The sequence below is a fragment of the Hypomesus transpacificus genome, chromosome 9 (assembly GCF_021917145.1).
Source record: "Hypomesus transpacificus isolate Combined female chromosome 9, fHypTra1, whole genome shotgun sequence".
In the NCBI taxonomy this organism is placed as follows: domain Eukaryota; kingdom Metazoa; phylum Chordata; class Actinopteri; order Osmeriformes; family Osmeridae; genus Hypomesus; species Hypomesus transpacificus.
This window is the reverse complement of record NC_061068.1, coordinates 8,346,835-8,364,156: the sequence shown is the minus strand read 5'-3', so window position 1 is coordinate 8,364,156 and position 17,322 is coordinate 8,346,835. Positions and strand designations below refer to the sequence as shown.

Here is a 17,322-nt window from a genome sequence, read left to right as displayed (position 1 = left end):
TGGTTTGAATTGCGGAGGCTCGCCCTAAAACATGAGCTCTCATTGGTTTCCACTGGATAGATGTTGTTTTCATCATTATTTTGGAAACATGGCCCATTCGTCCTGCAATGTCTAACGCCACAAGTGTCTTAAATGTGGCGTATGCGACATATTTACGCTCTACAGCCATTGACATGTGTTATCAAAACTTGCTGCATAGTATGGATAGATTTAAGATTGTTTACGTTTGTTACGAGGAGCATGTGGTTGATCAAATATGGAATGAATGGGTAGGTTATGTTCTGGAATATGCGTATTCGATCAGTGGTTTTGGAGATACAACAGGGACCTCTGCTGGTTCAGGACTCGGGGTGGTTTACTCCCTATAAGCATTGCACACAAATGTACAGTCTTATACTCTAGAAGTCAAACTTTCACATTGGTGATGTGGAGAGAAGTTATTCAGAATGGTACCCTTTCTGTCCTCCCCAGGTAGTAATTAAGACGAAGTAGCACATTGTCACTCTCTACAATAAACGGATTACAAAAAAATCCCCAAAGTGTATAAGCAATTAGAGATTGATAAATCAGATTTAACTGAAATGATGTAGCCTACTATTTGATGAAACATTGTTGAAGTCCCATAATGACAAAAACAGTCAATACATTTTCAGAATAATTTGAAATGTGTTTTATCTGTGTCCTATACTAGAAAGGTCTCCTGGGTAAGAACAGTAAGTATCTTGGATCATGTTGCCTTTGTTTCATACTGGACATTCCATCTCAGTCATTAAGAAATGTAGGTTCCTTATTATTCTAAATAAACAGCTACCTTTTACACAATTTTTATACACCAATTTATTACACCATAACATTGTCTATCTAGCTTTAATTTATTTGTATATTTTAGTATTGTGCTTTTTATAAAAAATGTATGAAAAGGGTTGTTTGTGCACAAAGCTAAACTAAGCTATTGGCAAATTGGGTATTTAGCATTAAGAGCAGATGCTTTACTGACAATAGGACCATAATGTTCCCCAAAAACAAATCGAAAACACTTTAAGGTGGCATGTTACGAACAGCTTCCTCTGTGTAATTTTGCAACTGTGCACAGCTGCAAAAAAAACACACAGACATGATTATGACATTCTTAAGAGACCTCTTCAACCGGAAGTAAACACATTAATAAATAGACAAACATAAGCTTCCATAATTGTTTTAACACAAGCATTGTTCAAAATATGTAGTAGTTAACAATACTGAATGTCGTTTTCTCTTTGTGAAGATATCATCAACTTCAGTGTATCCACCTCTCAAAATGTTTTCCCAAGTCTAAACTGGGCACTTTTTACAACCATCCTCTCCATGTGGTCAATGACCCACCATTTGAAGTGCATCTCTTCTACTCTGTCACCTCTGTGGTTGGCCAGGAGCCAAGGCTGTTCCTGTGACCACTCTCCTGTAAGTGTGTACTTTGTTAACATTGGAGGTCACTGAGTTGGAAGGTGACCCGGGTGGAGCAGAGCAGGGCCAGGAGGCTGAGAGAGCAGGCAGACACCATGTAGGCCCTCACACTGCCCGCCTGATGAACTACAGTGCCCAGACACAGCGCAGACAGCACCTAGCAGGGAGGTGGGGACACAACAGTTTACTTTATCCCTAAATCTAACACTTTAATAACATTTTTTTTAAAAACTACTGAAGATGCTTTACAGGGCATTGGTGTGTGCACAAGATCTTTCACTGGATCATCCTTGCCTGGGAGAGAAGGTAGGCACTGTCCAGGATAGCCACGTCTAAGCACATCCCTCTCTGGGACATGTTTGCAGGGTCTCCCTCACCTCTCTCCCTCTCCAGCTGCAGGGGCACTTGGCAGGAGAGTGGTGTTAGAGAGCCAGATGCCCCAGGTAGAGTGACTCCCCCTGGGTGGCTGTTGCCATGGAGACTGGCTAAGTCTGGGGAGAGGAGAGGTTTGGAGTAGGAAGGATAATCACTTCCTTGAGGGTAGGCCAGTTTGAGTTTGGAGCTGGAGAAGTACACCTGAAAGTGAAAGTGGTGGGTGAAATGTATATGCTGTAGTAACCTCTCAAACAAGGACTGTGTGTGTGCTTGTGTGTGTGTGTGTGTATGCTCTCACGTGTCTATCGGAGTGGTACAAACAGAGTAGCATGTAGGGCAGGATTTGCAGCACGCAGAACGTGTATCCAGTTGCGGCCGCCATGGCAGTGACAATCAACACGCTCTCTGACAGACTCATCACGGCGGTGGCTAAGGCCAGCAGAACTACGCTGCTGAAGTACACAGCCCTGGCACCAAGCAACACCACCCAGCGCTCGATAAGCAGGGAGCAGATGGCAGAAGTCACGCATTGTAGGAACAGACCCAAACTGGCTACACGCACACCTGCAAAAATACAAACAGACAGGAACAGTCTTCAGGAAAAGTTATACGTCCACAGTGAGGACTCCAACCTCTAATTTTCGAACTATCCTACCTTCATCGTAGAGAAGTATATCCTGACTTCCTTGTGGGGCATGGGCCACACCCTTATACAGCCCCTCCCCCATGAAGTCGGCATAGAAGAGCATGAAACTCATTAGGGCCATCCAACTACAAAGCTCTGCCACAAACAGCCTCTGCATGACTGCCGGAATGCGTGCACACACACCATACGCCCGCGGCAACGCCACAACACACATCAACAACCAGCGGCCCAGTGCCAGGCACAAACATGGGAACTGGGGTGTAGGGGAGGGGGCACAGCAGCGGTTCCTCCAGGGGGAGGGTTTCAAGGTGGGGCTGAGCCCCGCAGTCCTACTGGTTGTCTTCCCTCCTCCCCCTGTCCATTTTTCCTCCGAGATGAAGGCTGTACTGAGAAGGCAGATGAGGAAGATGAGGGAGAGCAAGGTGTAGATGAAGGCCTCCTGGCCCCCCAAGTACACTGCCATGGAGGAGTGGCTCCAGTCTACCACCGGGAGCAGGTATCTGGGAACCGAGCACCGGGATTAGAGGAATAGATATGAGAGGAGAGACGAGAAACAAATCACGGGCAGAGTGAGAGAAAGGCGTGCTGCGGGGCTCTCCTACCCGATGCAGCCCCCCAGGCTGATCATGAGGGAGTACACTGAGAAGGCTCTCCTGCTCTCCTCTTCTCCAGGAAACAGGTCTGACAGCAGAGCCACCAGTGGCGTGAAGCAGGCCTGAAACAACAACACAAACACCTAGAGCATCGACTGGAGGACTGGAGTAAATGAACACATCTTTATTAAGCATAACCTCATCTTGCAAACTAATGTTATCACTGTATGAAGTTTGGAATAATATCAAGTCATATAAGTGTGGATTTACAACTTCCTAGCCAACCTGTCCACAGAATTCCAGCATACACACTGCCCCAGCTTGAAGCAGTGCCTTCAACCAGTGGGGCTTCTGTGGGGAGAACAGAGCAGCCAGGCGTGAGGCCTGGAGCATGATCTGCAAGCCCAACAGAAATCCCACACTCAGCAGCCAGATGAATGGGCGTCGACGACCAAAGCGCCCACGCCATGAGTCACTTGCTGATCCAATCATAGGCACAAGGATCAGGGCCATAACAGGGCCCACTCCTGAGAGAGAGAGAGAGAGAGAGAGAGAGAGAGAGAGAGAGAGAGAGAGAGAGAGAGAGAGAGAGAGAGAGAGAGAGAGAGAGAGAGAGAGAGAATTGAATTATTGAATGGCTCAATTTGTCCAGCATTCACATATTTTGTAGTCAACCTATTGACCTTCACTGTAGTATTTGCATATATATGTTCCATCCCTCTGACTGAGAGCTGACATAACCCACTCTGATGTTGAACTCACTCAAGTACAAAAACCAAACACCTGCACCATCCAAAAACTAGCTTTGCGACAGCTGAGCACAGAGGTGTGAATTAAGTGGTTGTTGTGTGATCCCTGTTTGAAAGGGAAGAGGAAATACTGACCCTGTTGCGTTGACTCACCCAGCACCATGGTCATGTAGCTTTCCTCCATGCCCACTTGTAGCAGTAGAGGAGGGATGCAGATGGTCCCTGCAGCCATACACATCTCCAGCCCATATGCTAGTGCATTCACCAGCAGGAGCTGGCACACACACCCTTGCATGGCCCGCACACACTGCCTTGGACTCCCCTGATTACCCCTTTTTCTCTCTCCCTGATCTCTTTCAGTCTAGAGACGGATCTGCTGACGGCTTCAACTTTGTACTTCAGGATGAAAGACTGAGACACAGATCTCCTCCGCCCATGTTAAGGTTTAGAGTTGTCAGTCCATAGGTTATCTGAACTGTGCTGAGGCTGGGCTTCAGTAGATTGTTGACTTTTTGCTTTTCCATGGGGCTTTCAGTGTGTCTTTGGATTAGGACAATGTCCAGTGAAGAAAGGTCAGTTTTCCTCTTCACTGCAAGGGTGGTCAGTGAATAAAGGAGTGCTGACCCCTGTCCTGTCCTGGAGCTGACACTGGCCTGTCCTGGAGCTGACACTGGCCTGTCCTGGAGCTGACACTGGCCTGTCCTGGAGCTAACCCTGGCCTGTCCTGGAGCTAACCCTGGCCTGTCCTGGAGCTGACACTGGCCTGTCCTGGAGCTGACACTGGCCTGTCCTGGAGCTGACACTGGCCTGTCCTGGAGCTAAACCTGGCCGGAGCTGGCAGATGTGTGGACAATCTTCCAGGTTTCTATGAGGATCAGGTGACGTCAGGTGGAGGTTGGAAAGTCCTTCTAAGATGGCTGTGGGACAACAGAAAATACACTTTTGAGAACACATTGGCGAGCATCCGTTCTTAAATATGTTATTTTGTTTTTTATACTGAGATGTATAAAAAGGCTATATATATATATAAATATAAAAATAAATATGTATTGACTTAGCGGTAAATCAAAAATGCACCTGTCATCATTACCATCATTCCATCCAGTTGGACTTTGATCATGTTTAGAATTCGAAAGGTGGGCTCTAGACAGTGGTTCTGAGTATCTACATTATCGGAGGTTAGGTAGACATGAGCCTGTCTGAGATTGACTACAGTGTGCGTATGGACATTAGAACTGATATAGACAAGCCACTTTTTACACTGCAGAGCATGGAATTTGTGTACTTCAACTATAACTTGTATTTTAATTGTTTTTTCAATTTAATTTGACGTTGTCATGTCTGGGGGGCGAACAACTTAAAATATTTACTATTAAATACGTTTGAAAGTGTAAAGAGAAAGGCATGGTTGGGTTCTCGTAGACCAGGTACAAGTCAAGCCCAGCAAGCAGAGTGTGTACACTGAGGTGTGTCCATCTGTCTGCTCAGTCACACACACAAAAGCATTTGTTATTCTGTATTTCAAAACATGTACTGTAGATAAAACCTGTTCCTGTGTCTTGACAGGGATTTTGAGTACACAGTTCAGATAAGTTCACTGATTGTAACATGGTTTGTGTCACACAAACCAAAACTAAACCCATGCTATACCAGAACACACAATTAAGCACTTTTTAGCTTTGATTGTCACATACAATGTTATAGATCATTAGAAAAATAAATAACACCATCCAACCTCAATGTCCTTCTGGGTCCTTCGAGTGTCACACTCAGCATGTGAGTATATTTCCTTATGTTTTTCCAGCTACAAGATGGCAGGCATCATCATATATGACCCACATAACAGGCCAGGTGAGACACACCTGCTGTATGGAATGAGGTTTGAGGGGATGAGGTTGGGAACTGGAATATCCAAACTCTCACCCCTCCCCCTGGGACAGAACTAGCTGTTTGGGAGGGACCAAAGACTCAGCCATGGGCTCCGTGCCCTGAGGACAGGAACCAGCCCTTTAGCTGTAGTTCCTGCTGTTATTTTTCCCGTTTGCAGTGTATTAAAAAAAGGCTGGATTAGACCAAAGATGTGGTTGACCTTACCCACATTGCTTTCAGAATATTTGCAAAAGCCACCATAAAGCAGAGATCACATCCTGGTCCAGCACCTGCTGGGGAGAGTAGCCTTGGCAACCTAACCAGGGAAGCTGATTAGGCTACAGGAGTTTACTCAGAACTCTGCCACTGAATGTTCAAATATAAGGCAGGGAAGGACTAAATAATCATAAAAAAGAAGATAAACAGACAAACAGAAGGGACTAGGAAGAAAGAACCAGGTGGCCATTCAGATGAAAGTAATGAATATGTTCAGGTTGAAGTACTTACCATGTTTCCTGCACAGGCTTTGGAGAGTAATTGTGCAAAGCTGTTCTGTTTTCTGCTAGTTAGGTTAACGCCTTGCCATGTCAGTTGTCCCCAGACACTGCTGTTATGCTTGATTCAGCAAATATAAGTGCTGAGCATAATCATTTGAGAAATGAAAAAGGGAAACTGGAAGTCAGTCACACTTGTGTGTTGAATTGAAGGGTGAGCGACACAAGATTCAAACCATACTAATAAACACAAACAGTTCCTCTAAATGATCAAGCAAACCTCTGGTTTATCGGAAGGAAACCTCAGAGTGAGTGCACTTTGTTTTAATTCCCTGTGAAAGTGTGTAGGGTTAAAGATACTCTGCACTGCATCTTCTAAACGAAAAAGTTATGCCTCTGAACTAAGCTTCCAGTAATGTCCATTGTATGGTTATTAGCCTCAGTTTTCCCTAGACAAAGTGGGCTAACCCTCTTTAGTGAGCTTTTGCTTTCAGATAGTGGTTAATTCAGGTACCCATTAATTTTAAATGATTTCTGCATATCAGATCTACCAAATACACAATACAATACAACCACACCCACCATCATCCAATCATTCCGTCTTTTCAGCCAGCAGCAAAAAGAATCGTTTTTAAATCATTGTGATCAAAACAATAACTGCCATGTCAGTCTAGTGTACGTTAAGCAGGTCAGATGATCAGCTGTTCTGTTTGGTAGCCTACCTGTAGGTCTCTCAGCTGGTTGAAGTGTGAATAGTATACTTCAGTTCTGTCCTTCTGTTTGCTGTGTACCTGATTAATGTGTAACACTAATCTCTAGCACAACCCTACAGTGAAACAAGGATATTGTCAATGTGCTCAACTGATACAAGATCCTCATCACCTCTTCATTTCCTGTTGATAGATAAGTGGTATGTAATGTGACTGTAGAATTAGATCAACACATGGCAATACATTTAGTGCCCTTCTCAGCTTAAGGTTAATAATGTAATATATTTAGTTGAATCTCTAGTGGTTCAGTTTCTGTCACATGAAGAGATAGGAGCTATATATATAGCTATGTGGATTTACTATAAGTATTGGCAGACTTAAGGTCTTGAGATGTGTTGGAAGGTAGCGAGTTTACACCACACAAGGAGACAACATGGATTCACTTTCTCTGAATTGAACATTGCCACCCAGTGGATGAGAATCAGTAGTGCTCCATAGTCTGATATTTTCTAATCCACAAATTCAATACGTAATGCTATCAGAAAACAACTAGTTAAATCGATATAAAAAGTAGGTTGCCTTTATTAGAAGCTGGGAAACCAAAATGTCATCAACATCATTGTTGTTGTTAACACTATTTAAGACCACACTATTGCCATCATCACCATCACCTTCATCGCCACCTTCTTCATTGTAGCTAACTTTTCCATGACATGCAGTTCAGCGTTCCCTTTCCACACCACACTAACAAAAGCTTCTCCACATCACCTGCAGGAATCACATTTGCTTACATTTACATTGCCAGAACGATTCAAGATACAGAGAAAAACATGATGAGAAACAAAATTTTGAAAACGAGCTGTACAATGAATAAAAGAAAGAACAAGTCCGTTGCTCCCTCTAAGGAAATAGTTACTGGATGTCATGTTTCTCATTTCAGACACAGTAGCATAGAAGCCCTCAGAGCTTTAACACGTCACAGAACACCAGCTGTTGTAGGACTGGCATTCCAGAATCCTGCAAAAAGCCTTCTGGCTCTGTCCCAGAAGTAAGTAAGGGCTTGTCTTTCTGTACATACAGTCAGATATATAGATGCGGCTGTAGGCTTGGTGTCAATTAGGAGTTGGCCATGAGATAGCATTTCTTCCTTGTGGTAAGGTCAGTTTTAGAATCAGTGAATGTGCTTCAGAACCAAGGCTTGGGTTTACATGTGGGCCTATTAGGGCACTAGTTGTTTTGCAGTCTTGGGTCTCAGGCTATATTGAATTAATCCTAAAACAAAGATAACAAGAACAAACATATGTCCAAGATTTCTTTGGCAGCTTTGACTCGTCATTTTCCTACTTTTTGCGTCACCGTTTTACATTAAGCCATCACATATCACTTATGGCTTCAACTGGTTGTCAGCAACACTAAGCTAATGATAATAGTGGAAAAGCTGTAGTTATCTACATTCCCCATTCACATCTCCAGTTCCAGTCAATGTAATGACACCCACTGCTGCCCTATGCCTGACCCACATTAAGGCATTTACAAAAAGATTAGACATGATGAATCTTCAGAGAGCTTCTCAACCAATGTTCATAGCCTACTCAGTGAAAACAGTAATTCATACGAATCAATATACATCTCAGTACCATAAATCTGAGTCACAAATGTATCGAGTCTAGTAAAGGAATAATAGTAATAGATAGCCCTCCATCCTGAGGGAGCTGAAGGGGAAGGGAGTGGCCCTCAACATTAGCTTGGGTCATAATGCAAACACATCTTGACCATTTTAACCCATCTGTCCACCTGATGATGCATGTTTGTTCTCGGCTCATGAGTGACATAGAAGGGAGGAGGATGACGTGAAAGAGAAGGACAGACAGAGGAGAGGAGTAAGACATGATGGATGGCCTGCTCTCCAAAACCAATCCAACCACAGACATATCAACAGATGAAGAGGGTCAACTTTTCTCTTTAAAATCAAAGATACATTTTATTTCTTTTCTTAAAAAACAAACATTACAAAAAAAATCTTAAGAGAATTAAAACGAGAAGAAAAAAAACATTCATTTTTTGGACTCTCCAAAACAAAACTAAAAAACTAAAACAAATGGAGACGCCTGGCACAAAGGATTGAACGGTGAGAAGATGCTCCAGTCAGACTGGGCTAGTGTATTTCTGAGTGCTACTAACAGCACATCTGTGTGGTAGTCATATTAGTGTGAGCATGCGTGAGAATCATCCCACATGGAGACAACTGTAGAACCCAGTTTATCTACACTGTACTTATGCACACACACACAGCAGGTTAACACCTTCGGGGGCAACAAAGACACACAGAGTACAGACCAGGATCTCACCAAGAACTTGTTTCTGTAACAAACAATTAACCGTTGTCAGTTCATAACCACTGCTCCAGAGGGAGACCTATCTTTTTGAACGTCAACACTGTTCATAGAAATTATTCTCACCTCAGTTCTCTTCATTAAAACCACAGACCAATAAGAGTAGTCTACAACCACACAAGCAATGAGTATTACTTCAGTGTTAAAACTGCAGGCCTGCAACACAGGGACAGATCACTTTTTTCCTGTCAAGCTGAAGACAAGTAGGGGACAGCAGAACAGCACAGATAAGAAATTACTGTGAATAAAATAAGCATAAAACTGCCCTGTTAACACATGATGTGTTTAACAGTATAAAAGAGTCAGAGAGATTTAAAAACACACACACACCCATGTACCTCAAACTGAACTAACCAGCAGAGTAGAAACGTACAAGAACTTTACCAAATCCATATCCTCATTTTTGTTTACCGTCTAGTCTGGCCCTCTATCATTAGTCTGCAGGGGTTGCGGCTGCACCAATGGATAGTGTTGCTTGTTGAATAAACCGCGCAGTGGCTGGATGTTAAAAGAGCTATACAGAGCATGTTCAGGCCTAACGGTGGTCACATGACTGGAGGAAAGGGATTACACCTCTGTCTCCCTGTGTGGTCATGTCAAATCAGTGACCCTTTGATAACATGGTCCTGAAACAAACACAACCACCCACGCTCGCAGACACGCGCATGTTGGGCAAACTAGCTTTTTTTACGGTTTGGGTGAGGGTTCAGGATGGATGCTCACTTGCACGGTGTGCTGAGAAGAAGCCAACTAACACAGCCTGGAGAGGTGAATCCCTCCGGAAGTCACAGGAGCTCCTGAAGGGCAGGGAAAAGATAAGACACCAGAGACAAGTCTGTCAAAGGAGAAGCAAAGCTGGGGGACATGGAAGGATAAGAGAATGTATACAGGGCATCAGAAAGCCAGAGACAGCTGCCTATACTCCTCTATCACACGTGGCATGTTCTCATACCACAGGGGTCCCGGGCCAATGGGGCAGGTGGGGTGTAGGGGAAGATAAAAAACAGCGCAAAACAATAAAGCCACATTAATGTCCAAACCATTGGGCCAGGCCACTGCATAAACCTAAAATAAACCATCTTGAAAACTCAGGAGTACAAGAAAACAAAGATAATTAAAATAAAACTTGAGAACGTTTGAGGAGAGAGAAAGAACCAAAGAGAGAGAGAGAGATTTCTGTAGGCCGGATCTTCTAGTCCTCCCCGGAGGGAGCGTCCTCTTCCGAGCCATCCTCCTCTTCGTCTTCCTCCTCCTCTTCCTCTCCTGCGGCCTCCTTTGTTTTCTTGGGGGCGGGGGAGGACTCCTTCTTCTCGACCTCTTCCTCGTCCTCCTCCAGGGGGCTCTCTGGCTCCTCCTCTTCCTCCTCTTTGGGCGAGCTCTTCTCCAGGGCTTTGGCGCTCGGGCGCCCCTTCCCTTTGCCTTTCAATGGGCTGGGGGTAACTGAGGAGGGGAGGGGCACACAGTCAGGGGGGAGGAGGAGGGGGGGGGGGGGGGGGTTCACTACGTCCATCACGTCATCATCCATTTCAGAGGGTCGAGGGGGGGTTCTTACCTGTGGCCTTTAGTCTTGGTTTGGGGGACTTCTTCTCCTTCCGCTCCGGTCGGCCCCTTCTGATCACCTTCTTGCTCCTCTTCTTGGAGCGTCCGTAGTCACTATCGTCATCATCCTCAACCATGAAGTCTTCATCGCTACCCGACTCGTCAGCTGCAGAGGAAGGGCATGAGATCACATGTCACGGGCGCATTTGACTGACTTTTGGAGGATACAATGTTGAGTGGTGACTAAACTTGTGGTGATAAGCAAGTGAAGGGTTTAAGGTGTGTGCGTGTTTGTGTGTGATACTGGGTGGTGGACTTACGGTCCATGTAGGCCTCCTCCTGGTCTGGCTGTTCCTCATCCTCGCTGCCTCCGTCCCCCAGTAGGATCTCTCTCTGTTTGGACACAGCCTTGGTCGCTGCCTGGCGCACCGTGCGCACCTTACGACTCACCTCCCTGTCATCGTCACTATCATCTACACACAGACGGGCCATGGTCAGGTTGTCTGTCTGTCTGTCTCTCTCTCTCACACTCACACACACACGACTCTCACCAGCAGGCCGTTTCCTCTTCAGCGTCTTCTTGCTGGGCTTCTCCACCTTAGCCTTCTTTCCCTTTTTTCCTCGCTTGGCCTCATAGTCGCTCCCTCCATCCTCCTCATCCTCCTCTCCAAAGTCGTTGTCGTCATCACTGCCGAAGTCGTCTGCAGATGGGCCAAGGAGCAGTCATCACTGGCCCAGTCTCAGGACAATTCCCCAAGGCTTCTGTCCAGTGAACAACGACACTAATCCACCCCCCCCCCCCCCCCCCCCCCCCCCCTCTAGTCCTACCCCCATCCAATCATAACCCATCTGAATTTCTATATCGTTTACCTGCTGAATCATTTTTGGGTTTGGAGAGTTTGTCATCAGAGTCCTCACTGAAAGAAAATAAACATCATCTTAGCAACAGGATACCGGGTAGTCTAGGAAACAGTCTCCAGGTAAAAAACTTATTTAGCTCATTTAATCACTGTGGTAATTAGATGGCATCCACGGCTCAGTTTTTCTAGAAGCAAATTTTTGGTAGAGCAGCCTGTAGTTCCTGTTACAATGTTTAGAAAGAATACGACACCAGACTCATGTCTGCAGAGATGCAAGATCAATCAGAGCTCACCTGTCCTCCTGGGAGTTCTTTGAGCGTTTGTGCTTCACCTCCCGAGGTGCCGCACGGATCTTCTTGGGCTTGTTGGAGTCTTTCCCATACTCCTCATCTACACAGACAAGACAACGGCTTTAAAACACCAAAACATATATACCCAAGGGGATGTGTTCAAACACCCATGGCTCAAACCCCACACCTTAGAGACAAATCTCACCTGCATCATCAGACTCATTGAACTGTGAGTAATTCACCACCTTCCTGTTCCTATAAACAAAAATATATATATATATTCAAACACAGATAGTGCTTTTTCTTGTCCCACATTCAACAGAACCGCAGAATCACCCTCTGATCCATTGCTAACAGACACCTATCCACCACAAAATACCACCTGATCCTAGAGGGGGTGTGGATAAGAGGTTAGGAGTGCCGTGGTTGGTGGATGGCAGCAAGTTGACCAGTGCGCTTTGATGCTACATCGGCACTACCCAACAAGACCAGGTCAAGTAGAAGGCCTTGGCAGAGGGGAGGGTGGGTGAAGCACCGGTGGCTTGGTGTCTCAGCAGGGGGTAAAATGGACGCTAGTCTCTCTTCTATTGTTTCCATGGCTCATTAGCTAGAGTGGGTCGATGGACTCACAGAAACACACACACACTTTTTAAAAAGGGACGTTTCAGGTAACACACAGCTGACCACTGCTCAAATGTTCAATGTAACACACACCAGGAGAGCTGTGCTGTAATGTCAAGTCCATGGAATCTCAACTGTGACAGACAACCTGAGACAAGAACCAACCTAATTGTTTCTCCTATCACGTTTCTTTCTTAGTGCATATAATTCCTCCTTCAAGTATAGCATCACACATGGTTAAACCAGCAAGTAGTAATTTAGGAGTGGGGCAAGGGTGAGGGGTCTTATACTATTTTACAAGCCTTCTGATTGCAAGAGCAGGCTGACGAACCACTGTAAAGGCCTCAGTCTAGACAAGCAGTGTGCATCTACTGTAGGATTCAACTCTGTCCATTTACCGTACGATTGACTTTTTTCGTATTTTTAAACGGTTTGCTTGCTAGCGCTCCTTGCGAACATATCATAGCATTGGATGATACTACAACAGCTAATATATTGTGCAACTGGTTGAATAGAAGAGCTTGGCGGTCTTGCGCTCTACCTGGAGTCAGGGAGGAGGGAACCTTACGACACATAGCTCTACTTTGTAGCCGTGCCAGTGTTCTATTGTTACATTGTTTCCGGCAGCAACGTTTCCTGTTAAATGGATTCTTGACTGTTCGATTTTTAAGTGAATGTTTTCTCGGACGTAAACATCTTTAATTACGTTACTATTCGATTAATTAAAAAATAAATGTATATGCCGAGACAGTAGAGCACGATGCTGGGGGTGTGGTGACTTTTAAAGCCACTCCGCCCCCCTCTGACATCACTCTACAGTGTTAATTTACTGCCATCAGTGAAAATGTAGCTACCCTCTCCCTTTCTACTCGGGCGTTCTACACGAAAATCAACGGCCAGAAATTGTTTCCCCTCATATTGTGTTATGAAACATGTGAAAAATGTGTTGTCTTGACTGACGCTAGATATAGCCCAGTGCTTGCTAACAAGCTTAAACCCATGAGCCGATGACTACCTCCAGTTCTGTTTTTTTTTATTAGCGTTTCAGAGCCTCCCGTGGATGAATGGGTAGCCATATTCCCTCAGCCTAGTCAACCAGTGCTCTCAGGGAAAATATCAAGTCATTTACCAGTCCAGGTATCATGTAATAACCCGCTAAAATACATTTGAAGCACAACAAGCTGATTGCAGCAAATGACGCTAGACACGGATCTGTTTTCCAGGCATGAATCAGACAAGATGCATTCACAAGCCAATGCGCGCGTAATAAAGACATTTCTATGAGGGCATGGCGAGCATTTCTCATAGCAAGGATCCATGTTAGAAAGTGCGTGCAGGGAAAAACACACTTACATTAATATTTTATAAAATAACACGACCCGGGCCAAAAGCTCAACATAGTAGAGACGTACATGTTGTCTACGAGGCGTGCGTGCATGGCGCGTAGGCACAGTGGTGGACATATTCAGTAAACGTACCTCACTGGTCTTGACATTTTGCAGAAATACTGTAGAGGTTAAGAATGTAAGAAAGGGAAAAAGAAGCCCAGGCAAATAAAAAAAATCGCCCCGCTCTGCGACTCCAAAGGGCGGCACAAGACGTCACAGCTCAACGCCGGAGCTATTGCGTAAAACAAAAAATGTGGACGAGGTTAGTCAACTAAATGCGATTTTAGTTTAATTTTTACCTTCTGCTACTCAAAATGGTGAATAAAACAAACTGAAACTGCAGACTGCGCTCAACCTAACGGTGTGGCCTTGAGGAGGGCCCTCAGAGACTAGGACCGCCCATAGCCGATCATGAGAGGAGAACCTTGAGACTCCGTTGCTCCTATTGGATAATTCGAATGATGATTCTCCTTTCCTTTGGCACGTCTAGTTGCTCTTCAATACTCGTTTCAACCTATTTACCCTCCCCCTTCTCGTGTTAGGTTGAAGTGAACTGTTAAGAAAACAAAAAGAGGCCCACTGTGTGGATGCAACTCGGATGCGAACTGGAAGGGTTGTTGGAAATGACCACAAAGCAACTCAGTAAGGCATGGCAAATGACCATAGGTGGAATTTTCCGTGAAACTATTTTTGTATCTATAATCCTTGCAGGAAAGCTTTATTTGCTAATCAGAATTAACCTCACTCAATATAGGCCTAATATAACCCACAGGGTAGAAAATGTAGGCTACTTGAGAGTTGAGCTGAGAATTGTGCAGATAGGTTGCAAACACGATCTGCACGTACATTCACAGAAGACCAGGAGTCATGTAACTACAGACTATGCCTTAAATATCTTAATTGTGTTCCTACAACTAGAAGCTGCAGCCAGGACAGGTGTAAAATCCCAGTCAAGTGTGACCTACCCATCAGGGTAGGTCAACAACGACTGTGTTTTAACCACAATGCCACAAGGCCTTATCAGGTATAATTTCGTTCTAACTGTGCTAAAATGCGAGGATTACAAAAATGGGCAAAAACTTTTGTTTCCAAAGTCAGATAACACTAGTGACTTCACACAAGCACATATATACACACTATTGTGTTTTGATTGTAGTAACATAATCAGATTAGTTTTATTGCCTCTCCAACTCCCAACAATGTTGATATTCTAGGGAGGTACTTTGCAGAAAATCTCATTTTGGAGGCTCTATGAGAATATAGGTGTTATAGCAATCTTTGTTTTGAGGCTGGTTTAAAATCTAAATCCGCCCCGTGTGTTAAGGATAGACTGTTCTTAAATGAAATTAGTGAAATGTGTCTTTGGTATGGGATATATTCCCAAATTGGGGTATGTCTTTGTGTGTCGGGTGAATGACGAAGAATGAGTTTGTGAAGGAGCACATCACAGTGAATGCTTTGGACTGCAGATTTGAGGTGAAGAAGCAGTTTGAAAAATGAATGCCCTCTCGTCTGTCAGATTAGACAGTGCTGTTTTTCTGCACAGGATTGATGCTGGAGTGAGGCACAGGCATGTTCCCATGGTAACCAGGTTAAAGAGTGTCTCTCTTTTCCACCCATGATTCTGCCATGACGCCTTTACTTCTCAGCCAAAGCCTTGATGCCTTCTGGGAATTCACAATCCTCTGCGTCCAGTTAGGACCAAAATCACGCCACACTTGCATGTCCTATAAGGGTCAGTTTCAGACCAGCAATTGATGCATCAGATTGCATGTGTAAGAGAACACAGAGCAGCCTCCCTCGGACAGGAAAGAGATCAGGGCATCCAACCAAGGGTCTGAATGGGAACTGGACCAGAGTCTTGTCACTGTCAGCTTACCCAAAGCATGTGCTTTTTTGTTTGTGCTCTTCTTCTACCAGTAGTACTGGTGCAATGTCACGTATTTACATTCTTACCCATGCCTTACTGTTCCTATGGTCCATATTCCAGAGAATTACACAAATATTGTTCTTTATCTAGCCAATCCAGATGTTGTGAAGCAGACACACTGTAAAGATGGGGAGAGGATCCATCTGACATTGCCTGGAGAGCTCACCACCACCACTATATCATTATGGAAACACAAGAGGGCAGTAAAACACCATCCTTGTCAAATATTTTATACTACACACTTTCCAAGAACCAGGTTTTTGTTGTGCTCAAGACTTTGTTCTGATTACCCTAATTTCAAAAACATTGTTTAGCAACATTCTTTACATCATCAATGGCATTAATTTTTTTAAAGAATAAAAAAATTCTCAATTGTGAGATGTGTTATTTAAGTACTCAACTAACATAATTAATTGTCAACTTGTATAAGTTGATTAGGGAACACACATTCATCTCTATTTGTATTTGTAACAAAATGGATCACCGGCCAACTGAATTATTGTTATGGATATGCAATCTCCTCAGTTTGACAAAAATTATAGTCGGCAAGCATGTTTTCTTAAATCTCCATTCGATCTTCGAACAGAGATGCTCGCACTCTTCCGGATTGAATTTAAAAGTCTAAAACATTTAAATCACCCCCTTAATCAAATTGTGTGTGTGTGTGTGTGTGTGGATAACGAGGCAGTGAGAAAAAGGAGGGCATCAAAGAAAATGTGATTATCAAGGGTTCAACTGAGTGCACTTCATTATTCAAACTACAATTTGAGTGTAGCCACATTCACATCACAAATGCAACAAGTATAAGAAATTATGCATTGAGCAGTGTGTTCAATGGTCTGCTGATCAATAACTACAGGAAGTGTTTGGTTGAAGTCACTGCTGCTAAAAGTAACGTAAACAAGTTACCAAATCTAAGGGCTTGATTACCTTTTCATACAGGGGCATTTGTTGGCATTTAACTTTTGCATAACTTAATAAATCAATCACTAAGGTTGAGAAATCTTGAGAATTTCTTACCTAAAATTTGTTTTTTGCTTTTAGATCATATATAGTGTTGAAAATATGCAAATACTCTGGAAATCAGAAAGGGATCTTTTTAACAACAGTTTACTGAACATGTTAAATAATCATGTAGAATGAGCAACAAAGTAATCGGTTTTCATTTAAATGTGTTTTAGTGTGTTGAGGTGTAAAGTCAGGGAATGTAAAGTGGGTCAGTGAGAGCAGAGGTTAGACTGGTATAGCCTGGTGAGGTAGGTAAGGTGTGTGTAAGTTGGAGATGTGTGAATGCTAAGGTAGGTTTAGTGGATGTTTAAAGGAGGAGCATGTGTGGTTGAAGTCAGATGTGTCTGTGGTAGGAGATACAGGAAGTCTATGAGGTTACAGTGGGGGAATGTATGAGGTGGGTTTGTGTGGTGA

The 17,322-nt window shown here is 44.0% G+C and overlaps 2 protein-coding genes across 6 annotated transcripts; both read right to left on the bottom strand.

The window, feature by feature from the left end:
• Positions 1-610: 610 nt before the first annotated feature.
• LOC124471844 (solute carrier family 45 member 3) lies at positions 611-6,976 on the bottom strand. Of its 5 annotated transcripts, XM_047026467.1 has the most exons (10): positions 6,892-6,976; positions 6,183-6,312; positions 5,901-5,991; positions 3,942-4,723; positions 3,343-3,584; positions 3,067-3,179; positions 2,474-2,964; positions 2,117-2,382; positions 1,738-2,019; positions 619-1,600 (listed from the first exon to the last, which is right to left on the bottom strand). In XM_047026467.1, exons 4-10 carry the CDS (start codon positions 4,099-4,101, stop codon positions 1,457-1,459), a joined length of 1,698 nt encoding a protein of 565 aa, XP_046882423.1. In that variant the 5' UTR covers positions 4,102-4,723; positions 5,901-5,991; positions 6,183-6,312; positions 6,892-6,976; the 3' UTR covers positions 619-1,456. The 5 variants fall into 5 exon arrangements, with proteins under 5 accessions (XP_046882425.1, XP_046882423.1, XP_046882422.1 ...); XM_047026466.1 differs by lacking the exon at positions 5,901-5,991; XM_047026469.1 differs by lacking the exons at positions 5,901-5,991; positions 6,183-6,312; positions 6,892-6,976 and adding an exon at positions 5,542-5,720 and having other exon boundaries at positions 611-1,600; positions 1,821-2,019.
• A 461-nt stretch (positions 6,977-7,437) lies between these two features.
• Positions 7,438-14,342, bottom strand: nucks1a (nuclear casein kinase and cyclin-dependent kinase substrate 1a). The gene is made up of 8 exons (XM_047025481.1): positions 14,061-14,342; positions 12,167-12,216; positions 11,965-12,061; positions 11,682-11,728; positions 11,363-11,512; positions 11,132-11,284; positions 10,825-10,977; positions 7,438-10,712 (listed from the first exon to the last, which is right to left on the bottom strand). Exons 1-8 carry the CDS (start codon positions 14,075-14,077, stop codon positions 10,465-10,467), a joined length of 915 nt encoding a protein of 304 aa, XP_046881437.1. The 5' UTR covers positions 14,078-14,342; the 3' UTR covers positions 7,438-10,464.
• Positions 14,343-17,322: the final 2,980 nt, after the last annotated feature.

Coding starts and splice junctions, on each gene's coding strand:
- LOC124471844 (XM_047026467.1), bottom strand. CDS start 4,101: ATGCAAGGGTGTGTGTGCCAGCTCCTGCTGGTGAATGCACTAGCATAT. Junction 2,965..3,066: donor AGCCTGGGGGGCTGCATCGG/GTAGGAGAGCCC, acceptor CTCGGTTCCCAG/ATACCTGCTCCCGGTGGTAG. Junction 2,383..2,473: donor TATACTTCTCTACGATGAAG/GTAGGATAGTTC, acceptor GTATTTTTGCAG/GTGTGCGTGTAGCCAGTTTG.
- nucks1a (XM_047025481.1), bottom strand. Junction 12,062..12,166: donor CAATGAGTCTGATGATGCAG/GTGAGATTTGTC, acceptor TTGTCTGTGTAG/ATGAGGAGTATGGGAAAGAC. Junction 10,713..10,824: donor ACCAAGACTAAAGGCCACAG/GTAAGAACCCCC, acceptor TCCCCTCCTCAG/TTACCCCCAGCCCATTGAAA.